Here is a 12,509-nt window from a genome sequence, read left to right on the forward strand (position 1 = left end):
GATGCCTTTTGTAAAGCTTCATTTTCTCCAGGTACAACTTGTATCTGTCCAGTGTCACCACACCAGACCAGACCATTTTTATAAAACCTTTCTTTTGTGTTGTCAGTGTGTAAAGTCATGTAATATCCATGGGAGTGGGGGAAGGTATATTCTCTGCCATCTTTTTCTTTGGGGGTCATATTTCTGATTGTATGCATCCATTTTGTGTCTTGGGATTGTTTAATGTTGGACAGTTCTCTCTTTTTTTTTTTTTTGTTTGTTGCTTGGTACACTAGCAATTTACCTCAGTCCCACTATTTATGTCTTTTAAGAAAATGGCGCAACCAGTATGATTAGTGCTTATCAATTCATTTTACTAATCTTTTCCACGCAAGTTGTTGGGTTGTATGAATATTTTTCCTTTAAACTCTATGAAACGCGATCATGAAAATGGTGTCATCGTAGTTTCATTATGTATTATATCTGTAACCAAAATCATTTGAAGGCCTGTTATGATGATAATGAAATTTTTAACAAACATTTGTACATTTTGTATGAGAGTTATTACTAGTAATACTTTATTAAGTAGTGCAATGATTTTTTTAATCCCTTACCCCGTCTTTTGGATTTCAAAAGCTGGTTCAATAATAAATGTATAACATCCTCTTCTACAACATTGTGTTTTCCAGTTATTCCTTCTTTGACTCTTTTCTGTCTGTCTGTCAGCTTTTGAAAGATGATGTTTTAGGTGTTTTTCTCCCTGAGGTGCAGAAGACAAATAAGGGCTGTGTTTCTGGGCCAGTCCACTTGGTGGCAGTGTAGTGCTGTTATCCTACAGCCACATCTGTATACTGACCAGTACTCCTGGACCTGGACCCCCCCCCCCCCCCACCACCACCACATTGGGCTAAAATCCATCACCTCTTTTCTCCAGGGACTGTTAAAATCAATTGCTGACAACATGTGCCTCTAATTGGCAATACATATTTTTGTTTGCTCTCACTCCAGTGAATTAAATATTTCACTGAGAGGGGGGATGATGGCCTTACTGCTAGATTGTGTTCATCTACTAACATAGCACACTGTTATAGATTGATAGATATTGATGAGGAGGCTGTACAAAGCCCTATATGTTAAATCATGGCATTTGTGGACAAAACATTGCTCACCAAACCATCCGATTGTCTGCTTGGAAGAAAAGTCAAAGGATACTTAAATGTCACTGCCTGAGTGTCTGTGCTGTGGGTTTAAATGGGAGAAAGTGGTGGAAGCAAAGTACCTCTGTCAAACTGTCACAGGCCAAATGACCACCAGTCTGTTTGTATCAGTCATCGCCAGGCAGCGCTGATTTAAGGCTAGTTTGAACCAAAATAGGACACGAGGCTGGCAGCTCAACTCACCAAAACACTGACTGGGTTACATCTTAACAACCAACTGCGCTTCATCAGCTATATTTGTGAGTATCGGCTCAAAATAAACTGTATAGTCTCATTGTCAACGCCAGCATTGTGCTGAGTGTTAAAATGTCATTTTAACGCTATTTAGCTTGTAACTTCAAGTAGTAAAGCACTTTAGCCATGCTAGCCGTTGAGCTAGCTTAAGTGTTTCTGTAATATTAGCTCGCTTCGCTAATGGTGCTTTATTTCTTTTAGACCGCATGGAAATGGAGGATTCTCCTGAAGGCTGCTGCAGAAAATGCTGCGCTCATATTGTCCAGAAAAAGAATATGTTAACTGTTTCCAGTCTTCTTGCTGTTGCTCTGGGTAAGTGGTGACTGCTAGAGGGGTTTTAGGGTAACATTAGCTACTTCGGCTAACGTATACATCAAGCTAGCTAGCTAAGCCGTAACGACTTTTTGTCTCAATATTGGTAGGGACTGAAATAAGAATTTTTTTTTAGGTATTTAAATATATTTAAAGGACAGAAACACATTACATATAATACATATGTAATACATATTACATATATACCGGCCATAAACGGCGGCCTGGTACCCAACGGTAGATGGCACATCCACGTAAACAGCCCCACCCAGTGGACTCTATGAGAGGGACCACATTAAATAAAAGATACTCTGATTAACCTTGATCAGTGTGATCAGCAGTGACAAAAGATCATGGAGGATCATGCGTGTAATGTTATGTGAAGATTTCTGAATAAGGGGATTGTTGGACAAGGTTAGTATTAGTGGTAAATTTCAGGTGCTCAGCTGATGTGAATGAAATATAGTAACCTGTATTGTAATGTAAGCATGTTATTATACGCAGTAGACAAATGTATGTATGTGCAATTATGACAACAGTGATGAATTGTGATTTATTATTGTATTTTGTTTTGTATGTAAGTTTAACATGTAGTTTAGTTATGTCACGTCAGGGCTTTAATGTTCGTTTTTGGTTTGTGTTGCTTCCGTTGCATCATTTTAAACCCCTTTTCAGTGCTGAAGTTGTAATATTTCTGTCAGGCGTTGCATTGGGAATGATTCTCAGGACCTACGTCCACCTGACAGACCTTGAGAAAGAATACATCGGCTTTCCAGGAGAAATACTCATGCGGCTGCTTCAGCTGGTCACCGTTCCTCTCATTGTGACGAGTGTGACAACAGGTAACCCACAGGTGTATCTCGCACTCTTACATGAGGTAATGCATGTTACACACAACCCATTTTAAAAGTCATAATTATAATCATGTACGTATCCGGCATGTATCTGACAGTCATGTTATGTTTTAAGGATTTTTCCTAACAGATTTAAGATTAAAATTTAATTTTATTAATATATACAGCAGCTGTTCTGCTCTAACTTTCCATTACGTTCAATTGATGTCACACTCATAAATGATGTAACTGATGTGATGCTCTAACCTTCACTTTTTATTTTTGATAGGAGTCTCTAGCCTGAGTGTTGGCACCTCCAGAAGAATCACCATCCGTGCAGCAGTATACTTTGTCTCAACCACTTGTCTGTCTGTTACTGTTGGTAAGAATAATACCGTGCATCAAATATCCATTCTGTAGCCTGTCTAATACAACAGCGCCAGTCCTACCTTTATGATGGATCTGTTTTTGTTGAAGCTCTTATAGATGAAGTGTTGATTTAACTCTTCTGTTACTTTGGAGGATGTAGTTTGTGATGATGTTGAACTACAATTTCAATTCAATTCAATTCAATTCAGTTCAATTTTATTTGTATAGCCCAATATCACAACAGAGTGTCTCATAGTGCTTTACAAAGTTCACTGAAATAAACAAGTGTAAGCCAACAAACAATCTAATAAAGAGTCCAGCAGTCGATGAGGCTAGTGGATCAGTCCGAGGCATCACCTGCCCTTTATGACCCTCCTTCTTCGGGAAGGAAAAACTCAAAAAACCCAGTGGGAAAAGAGAAACCTCCGGGAGCACCACAGTGAAGGAGAGATCCAGCTCCCAAGGACGGACAGGCTGTAGCCTTGGACAGACGCACATCCATTGGCTGGTGGAGAACCACATCAGCGGGGCCAGGACCAGGATCCAGAACTACAGTGGACACAATAATAGAAATGTGTCAGTGTAACACAATACAATTCAACAGTACAGGAAACTGTGACCAGAGAGTGATTAAGTCAGGGTCAGCCACCTTACAGCTGAAATAGTTGCAAATTTTACCTCTTGTGAGTCATGCCATCCAATCAGTATTATATTATAATCTAGTGTTCAATCCAAAGGCTGCTGGATGCTGGATGCCTTGTTATGTGTTGCAGGATTGATTTTGGTAATGCTGATCAAGCCTGGGGTCGATCATAAAGCTGGTGAAAGCGAGACTGAAGATGACGATGATGAAGCCTTCTCCACGATCAATGCCTTGCTGGATCTAATAAGGTGAGAGGAAAGTGTGTAATGTGACATGTTTAGGTTTCAGCTTGCAGTTCAGCAAGACGGTAACATTTCAGAAAATGCTGAATCAGAGAATTCAAATCTCTTGTCTCACTTTAGAATTGCATCCATTGGTGTTTTCCTGAGCAGAAATACTGTATGTGAGGTATCATTTAGGCTGCATTTCTTTTCAGCTTCTTCAACATTCACAAGCAGACTAATATATTCACTTGTCAGTTTCATGATGTTTTACTCTTTATAGAAACATGGTGCCACAAAATCTGCTTCGGGCTAGTTTTCAACAGGTACGTTTTACTACTCGGGGAGGTGATATACGACCCCTGAAGGAGATAATGTAATGTCCAAGATGTCATTTCTCTCTTGTCTTCAGTACAAGACTAAGAAGGTGGAGTTTGAAATTGAGGCAGATGATCAAGATGCTGGCGCGGAAATGGTAAACATTTTGCCTGAAATTCACGCTGATGCTTGGACACACCTTCAGACCGCTGTTCTCACAGAGTTCCTCGTTTTGTTCCAGAAAAGCACGGAAGTGGGCCTGGTGGGTGAACATATCGATGGACTCAACTGCATGGGTCTGATTGTCTGGTCTATTATTTTTGGCCTGGCCCTCAGGAGGATGGGACAGAAGGGGAAACTTTTTGTGGATGTCCTTACCGCCATCAACGATGCCACCAAGCACGTGGTTAGATTGATAATAGGGTAAGGTGCAACACCACGTATATATCCTGGAGGGAAATCTCAACAACCTCTGCATAGTTGATAAAATCTTTAAAACATGCGGAATATAGAATGAAATCAGAAAGACAGTAAACATCCTACAGTAGACGCTTTAACTGTTAAAACACTGACACTTCTTCCAGTCAAAAACTAGTTCCTTTTTGACTCACGTTGTAATAGTAACTGTTTCATGTGTGTGCTAAGCTGTTTTCCATTAACAAAGTTACTGAAGTATTTTCACAATTTTTCATTCTGTTTCCTTTCCAGCTTCTTGCCACTGGGAGTGTTATTCATGACTGCAAGCTATGTTGTTGAGGTTGGGGACAACTGGGACACTGTCTTCAAACTGGGGAAGTTCACTGCAGTGGTTGTTTGTGGGTACGTTCTCTTTTGCACTTTTAGTACCTTTGGAATAAGATTAAGAATCCAAACTCAAAATTTGCTGTTGTAAATTTAGCTCGTTGGAGTCTTCAATGTGCAGTTTTTGCCCTCTTTCAGACTCTTCATCCACGGAGCAGTGATTCTACCACTGATCTATGTTGTGTGTGTGAGACAAAACCCCTTCCCCATCATTAAAGGGGTTGCTCCTGCCTTACTGAAGGCCATGCTCATCTCGCGCAGGTAAGACAATCTGAAGCTTTATCTTTGCCTCTTCAACAGCGCAGCATTACAGAGAGGATTTAGGTTGATAGATATAAAGAACATGTACCGTAGATGTCTAAGATACACTGTGTATCCAAGCTATGCAGCCTCGCTGGTTTTCCGATGCTGTGAGAAGGTAAACATGATTGACAAAAGAATCACTCGCTTCATGCTGCCGATTGGGATCAACGTCAACATGGACGGAACGGCCCTTTATGAAGTGGCGGCGGCAGTCTACATCGCCCAGCTCAACTGCATGCATCTGAACTGGAGCCAGTTGCTTACCCTTGGGTAAGTCATAACACAGGACGATACATAAAGTAATTTGATACACAGCATGAAAAAAATACACAATAGAGGATCTTTAATATTGAACAAAATCAAAATCCGCGGTGCTGTTTGATATATTATCTTCAGCAGTCCCCTCTGGTGCCCAGTGATGCTGCTCTGTGCTTTCTCTGCAGTGTGACGGTGGCCGTGTCCAGCGTAGGAGAAGCAGGGATCCCAGCCACAGGAACAGTCACCACTCTCTTCATTTTGACAGTCATTGGGATTCCTGTGAGGGACGCATCCCTTCTGCTGGTCATAGAGTGGCTGCTGTGAGTTTTACCAGCGTTTTTGCACGGATTACTACATGTGATATCGAAGCACATATCCTCTGCTCTGTGCTTTGTGTCCGTCAGAGATCGCTGCAACACTGTTGTCAACGTCCTGGGAGACTGCATCGGCGTGGCACTCGTTCAGCAACTGTCGAAAAAAGAACTGGCAGAAATGGACGAGCGAGGAGTGGACATGGCAGGGTGAGTTCAGTTGGTAGTGGGATGAAGGAGCTGACATTCCTGCTCCCTGTTCACAACTACCTACAACAAAACATGAAACATGGACATGGTAAACCGCCATACTCTGATTTGCATCCATATGTCATTCAGTCATTGGTCAGCAGAGCTTGACACTTACAGTGAGGAGGTGCAGGCTGATAGCAGCAGCAGCGTCCCTGGAAACCACAGAGAGCCAACTGCTCCGAGACAGCAGCTGAAGACCAAGCATGTGAAGCCTCAGCAGGGCAAAATGAGGGTCTGAGCATCAGCAGCACGAACAGACTTCAGCAAGGATTCATACACGTGGGCTACTGTTTCTCTTTGAATTGTTGTCTATAGAATTTACATTTGCATTTTGATTTTGTCACTGTACTTTAAAATGAGCTTACTGCCAATTATTTATTAATATGATTTATTTCCAATTTATATCCCATGTTTGTAGTTTATAGATATAATTCTACAGCTACTACAGCTACAGCAGCTAAAGCTTGTGTAGCTTCAGCATGAACGCAGTCTGAGCATCAGAAGCATGAACATGACTGATAAGAGTTTTGATTGTAGTTTTAGTAGTAGTGTTTTTCTTTACAACTATTCATTTCATTCATGTGCTGTTAGAAATGTACTTTTAAATAAGCCAGTTGGCAACGTTTTGTTCATTTGATTTACTTGGAATCAATTCAGTTTTTATATTTTATGTGCACCAGTGCAAACAGGGCTGACTTTTTAAAAAATGGACTGTATCTCTTTGATCTGTTAATTCATTTATTTGCTGTCACATTTTGATTTTGTCATTGTACTAAATAAGCCTACAGACTATTATTTGTTGTGGTTTCTTTCAATTGGCTTTATTGATTGTTTGACTTGCAATCATATATGTTTATATGTGTGTGTGTATGTGTGTGTGTGTGTGTATATATATATATATATATATATATATATATATATATATATATATATATATATTTGATTCACTTGGAATCAATTCCATTTTGTATTTTATGTTTGTGCATCAGCTGCATGAAGAGGGCTGAATGGAGTCCTATCGGCAGTGTTTTCTTAAATCTGATTCATTTGGAGTCAATTTTATCTTATTTAGTGTTTTTGTAGGTATAATTGTAGTAGTAGTAGTTTTTAATGACTCTTTGTCAATAAATTGTAGATAAAAGCAAACTGGTGGACTGTCCTGCATGTTTTTACTCATGAGCACTAAATGTGATTTTGTGTGTGACACTTACAGTTTCTTTGTGTATTGAGCTATAGATGTGCAAACTTGATGATTCTGAGCACCTCTAATATGAGCATCCTGTGTGGTAGGACAAAAAAAAAAATCTGTGTCAACAGTTTTATTGAATGACAATGAAAAGTGAAAGAAAATAGAACGTCGTAAATGGCTGATCATTCAGTCACTGCGAAAGCAGCAGCAGATCACTTTTCTGATGCTCTTACAGAACATCTTGATGCAGCCCAACTTGGTGCTGCTGGTCTCCACAACAGCCTCTGAAAACCCACAAAGAACAATGATGTTAGTTTGATCAAATGAACACACAGAGCATGTGAGGACTTTAACTGTGTGACTAACCAGGCTGGACGCACGCTGCTTTATCCTCCTCATCCTCCAGCTTTGCAGACACGTCTCTGGGAGGAGCGACAAGTGCCTCCTCGTGAGGCGTCACAGCCTTGGATGAAATGTTGCAAAGTTCAAACCCGTGGATGATACTCCTCCTCTGTGGGGAAGGCAGCTGAGTGACATTTGGCTCAGCCTCCTCCGTGTCAGCCGTCAGGTTTTTAATGTTCATGTTGTGGCTGCTGTCAGAGTGCCACTCCACAGAGAAGAATGGATGCTCTGGCACTTTCAGGGGTATTATTCGCCTGTATTTGTCCACTAGCAGCATCCTTTTCAAGAGGTCCACAAAGTTTTGCAGCTCTTCCTTCCCTTCTCTTGCGTTGCTTCTGAAATACATCATCTGGAACAACACAGTTCTATTTTAGTCAAAACGTGTCTAATTAAATTATGGGATCACGACAACGCAGTCAATGAATAAGCCTCCAAAGACATCCTATTCACAGCTTTTCTCAGTCAATGTGGAACAATTCTTAAATGATAATGAGTATTTCTAGAACAGCATATTAAACAAACTGCAAATGTTTTAGCACATCAGTGTCAACGCGTAAGTGCCAATAATTACCAATTGAATAAATCCTGCTCATTAAAACTCGTTATGTTGTTTTCCAGTCAAATAGCTGTACTCTCCTAAACAAGTATGATTCTTTTCATTGTGTAAGCCATCACATGCATCATTCAGTGGTCAAAATCTGCCAGCCACATACAGTATAGTGAACATACAGTGAATATCATTGCAGTAATAGGGATTTTTTTCCAACGTCACTCATTATGTCAAGTTAGCTGACAGGTGCTATTCACGCGTACGGACTTTGCCAAACATATTTATGCAGCTCGACCACAACAGAATCACTGCAATATCTGAACATGGAGGAACCTGGCGAGGTAAATAATGAACAGGGTTAACTGCCTGCTCTAGGAAGAGGAAGAGGAGTGAGGATCTGTGGTGGTGTAATGATGGGGAGACAGCAGAATGATGAGGCAGAGGAGTACAAAGACTTAGATTTGTCCCAAATGAAATGTGGGCTACAGTTGTGGCCACACAATTGCAGAGGCTGGTCGTTGAGTGCAGCCTAACGCAAACCGTGCTACAGTGTCTAAAATTATCCAAGCACTCCGCCGGGGAAACAGGTGTGCTCAGTCTACACTGGAATTATTCATGCTAACGTATTACAGCAATGCAGCACAATTAAAATTCAAAAATACAGCAGAATCAAGTGAAGTTCCTAGGTCAGTGCATGTCTGAAACAGCTGTAAGAGTACATGAGGCACACAGGAAAGCACATTTCTGTTCAGTACATCTACGGTGGTGTTATTTATTTGTGAATTCCAACAGGCAGTACTAGACGACAACCTTGTGCTGTTGGCAAAGAAACATATTTTCCATCTCAACAAGAGCAAGAGATCTCCGGCATGGTGGTAGAAAATAATTCTATTACACTGAGAGAGCTCCAGAGTGCAACACAAGGGTGTCCTTCAAAATATTAACTCTACAATAGATTAAGTGTCGAAAAGACATCGAATGACCATAAAAGAACTGTACAATCCCTCATGAATCCCTGTTTTTATAGTTGAGGCTGGTTTCGTGAGAGCAGCACGTATTGTAAAACTGAAAAGTTTGCAGTTTTCTGATTCACAAGAATCAGAATAACAATCCGCAGTGTCAATGAAAAACTAGGACAAGACTAGAAATGAGACCGTCGTTTTGTTTTGAAACATGACTGAAATGTTGTGGGTGAGTTATGACCTTTTTTACAGGTGAGGTACGGTGTGGTGCTGCGCTGCGTCGCACATCTGGAGCTTCCAGAATGTTAACAGTGTTTTAAAGAAATGAAATGAAAACTGTAATCAAAGATGTCCGAAGCCAAAACTTGTAATAACATGAATGACTGATCAAAAGAGACCACCTACCACCACCAAGTCGTCCAGAGAGCTGAGGGGGAAAAATCTGGTGTCTCTGAAATGATGCCCATATCTGGCAAACTCCTCAGGAGACTAGAGAGAGACAGTGATTACATAGATAGATAGATAGATAGATAGATAGACAGACAGATAGATAGATAGATAGATAGATAGATAGATAGATAGATAGATAGATAGATAGATAGATAGATAGATAGATAGATAGATAGATAGATAGATAGATAGACAGATAGATAGATAGATAGATAGATAGATAGATACCTTAAGTCTCCAGGTCTGCTGGTTATAGGCCTCCTCAGTGTGAAAAAATCGGGTGCTTCTTTTTCCACTGTTTAGCTGGTAATCTGGTGGCTGACCCAGGGTGTCCACAATGAATTTCATCTGGAGAAGTCACACACACACACACACACACACACACACACACACACACACACACAGACACACACAGACAAATGTCAGGTTTGCTTTGGTTGAAGATGTTGTCATGTGATTCCCGAGCTGATGTCTGGCTTGTCGAAACACTCTGCTTTAACCTGCTTTAACCCAGGATTTAGAGACTTTTCAGCAGTCTGTGAAGAAGGTACTTACCAAGTCATATTCTTGTTCTGCGGGAAACAGCGGGTGGCCCAGACCAAGCTCGGCAGCAACCAGACCCAGAGACCACATGTCAATTGCCTCTGAGAAGGCCTGACCCAGCGTGACCTCCGGTGCCCTGAGCAAAGAGGGAGAGAAAAATATTTAACTTCATGTGTAAAAAGTAAACCTCTGCCATGCTGGCAGGTCTAAACCAGTTGTGGCTCAGTGGTAGAGTGGGTCGTCCCTCAATCAGAAGGTCGGGGGTTCGATCCCCAGCCCAGTCAACATGTCGAAGTGTCCTTGAGCAAGACACTGAACCCCAACTTGCTCCTGAAGCATGGCTTCAGAGTGTGAATGAGTATGAAAGAATAGTCTCCTCCAAATTACATTTCTCCTGTATGATTGATGTGTGAATGGGTGAATGAGGATGTCATGTAAAGCGCTTTGAGTAGTTGAAATAACTAGAAAGGCGCTATACAAATACAGACCATTTACCATTTATCTTTCCACAGAAACATCTTTCCTTGTGCCTCCTTGGGACATTCCCTCTTTCCAGTTTCTGTGCTTACCTGTACCAAAGACTCTGCACACGTGTCCCTGGAACAACATCGGACACGAAGTGAGCCAGACCAAAGTCAATGAGCTTGACGTGGAGCGGCTGCCGCCTGTGGTCCACAACCATTATATTATGAGGCTTTATATCAGCATGTATGATGCCCAGAGCCTCCAGGTGGAGCAGTGCTGTGGTCAGCTGAAGAAACGAAGATTCATATTTATTAGATGACAGCAATGTACACTATGAAGTATTGATTTTCCTCTTAACTGGAAGTGTGCAGTAAATAGTTCTTGTGCACTAGAGGCTTCTGAGAACAGTAAAGAAGAGAGCTCCACACACCTGATATATGACTGGGCGGATCTCTCTGATGGACAGAGGCTGGTAACATCTCTGCTGCAAGTACTCATGCAGATTCAGCTCCAGGAGCTCGAACTCCAGACAGATTAGGTTTTCATGGAAGAACGAGCCGTTCCATCTCACCAGATTGCATTTGTCTGGGTCCAGATTCTGCAGCTGTTGAAGGATTTTAATCTGTGGAAGATATGAAAGCTTTGACTTTTTGTAACGTGATAGATGTAGTTGCACAACATTTCAACATACATATTCCAGCTTCAGTTTTGATAAATGAAAAAGTTCGTGCACTACCTCTTCCAGAGCTTGTTCAACCAAACAGGGCTTGTCTTTGATTATCTTAATGGCCACTTCTGTGTCAGTTACAATGTCGGCACACTTCAAGACCTTTCCGAAGCTCCCCTCCCCGAGGAGGCCCTTAACTTTGTAGCAGGAGGCCAGCAGGGTTCCTTCATGGATCGGGAAGGTTTCTGTTTGACGAGGAGCAGAGCAGAGCAGAGAGGACACAATGTGAAGTCACATGTCGTCATATGAAGCACGACACGGTCAACAGATCACATCTATGGTGCATGTGGAACTCAGTGAAAACACTCAGTTTACTGGTGCTATGTCTGGTTCAACAAACTAGACTGATTAATCTCATCCAACAAAGAGCATCATGTCAAGATGTACACGTCTTAGAAAGAGTTACTGATAACTGCATTGTTTTAATAATACAATAGAATAACTCAATAACATGGAGAGCATTAGAGATTCAGTCTTTACTCCAGAATATGTAATAATATATAAAAAAACAATGTTTCCAGCTGTGATATGTTCACTTTGTAGTGAAATGACACAACACACAACTGTTGAAAACTAATTGTGTACTATTACAATTAGTTTCTTTAAGAAGCGACAGTGCAGATGATCTATTAATAAAAGGCCTAGTCTTTATTTTCTAACTACATACATCTGAGATATGCTCACAAGCATCACTGACTCAGTAGTTTACAGCTCTATATATCTGATTTCATCTTTCTGACCGCTCTCATCTTACCTGACGTGTTACTCGATGCCGCGGACATTTTTTGAGGCAAACGCAATGCGAATGTTGAACTGGCCACAAAGACAGGACAGAAAAGTGTGTGTGTGCAGTCTCAGTTGATGTGATGATTCTGATTCTGATGCCTGTATGATTCTATGACCTCTTTGTGTTCTGTTGCACCACATTCTGCCAGAATGTCAGAACACTCACACATTCACATACAGTATCTAATGTATCTGTAATATAATGTATGTATAATATACCATATAGAATAGTCACATATATGTGAACCCCCTTCGTCATTTAGCAAAGACCAACCCATCAGTTTGCATTTGGACGGGCTGTAAAGTAACAACAAGAGGTTAGCTTTTGACTGTTTGACTCACAAATCAAAATTAAGTCACATTTTCATCATTGTGACCTTAAAT

General features: G+C 41.0%; 1 protein-coding gene across 1 annotated transcript; it reads left to right on the plus strand.

Annotated features, from left to right (window-relative positions):
• Positions 1 to 2,457: 2,457 nt before the first annotated feature.
• On the plus strand, positions 2,458 to 6,289 carry LOC139222575 (excitatory amino acid transporter 3-like). Its single transcript, XM_070854371.1, has 12 exons — positions 2,458 to 2,584; positions 2,865 to 2,957; positions 3,718 to 3,835; positions 4,092 to 4,134; positions 4,221 to 4,283; positions 4,368 to 4,549; positions 4,835 to 4,945; positions 5,066 to 5,188; positions 5,309 to 5,500; positions 5,674 to 5,808; positions 5,893 to 6,009; positions 6,139 to 6,289. Exons 1-12 carry the CDS (start codon positions 2,458 to 2,460, stop codon positions 6,287 to 6,289), a joined length of 1,455 nt encoding a protein of 484 aa, XP_070710472.1.
• The last annotated feature ends 6,220 nt before the right edge of the window (positions 6,290 to 12,509 follow it).

The sequence above is a fragment of the Pempheris klunzingeri genome, chromosome 3 (genome assembly GCF_042242105.1).
Source record: "Pempheris klunzingeri isolate RE-2024b chromosome 3, fPemKlu1.hap1, whole genome shotgun sequence".
Classification (NCBI taxonomy): domain Eukaryota; kingdom Metazoa; phylum Chordata; class Actinopteri; order Acropomatiformes; family Pempheridae; genus Pempheris; species Pempheris klunzingeri.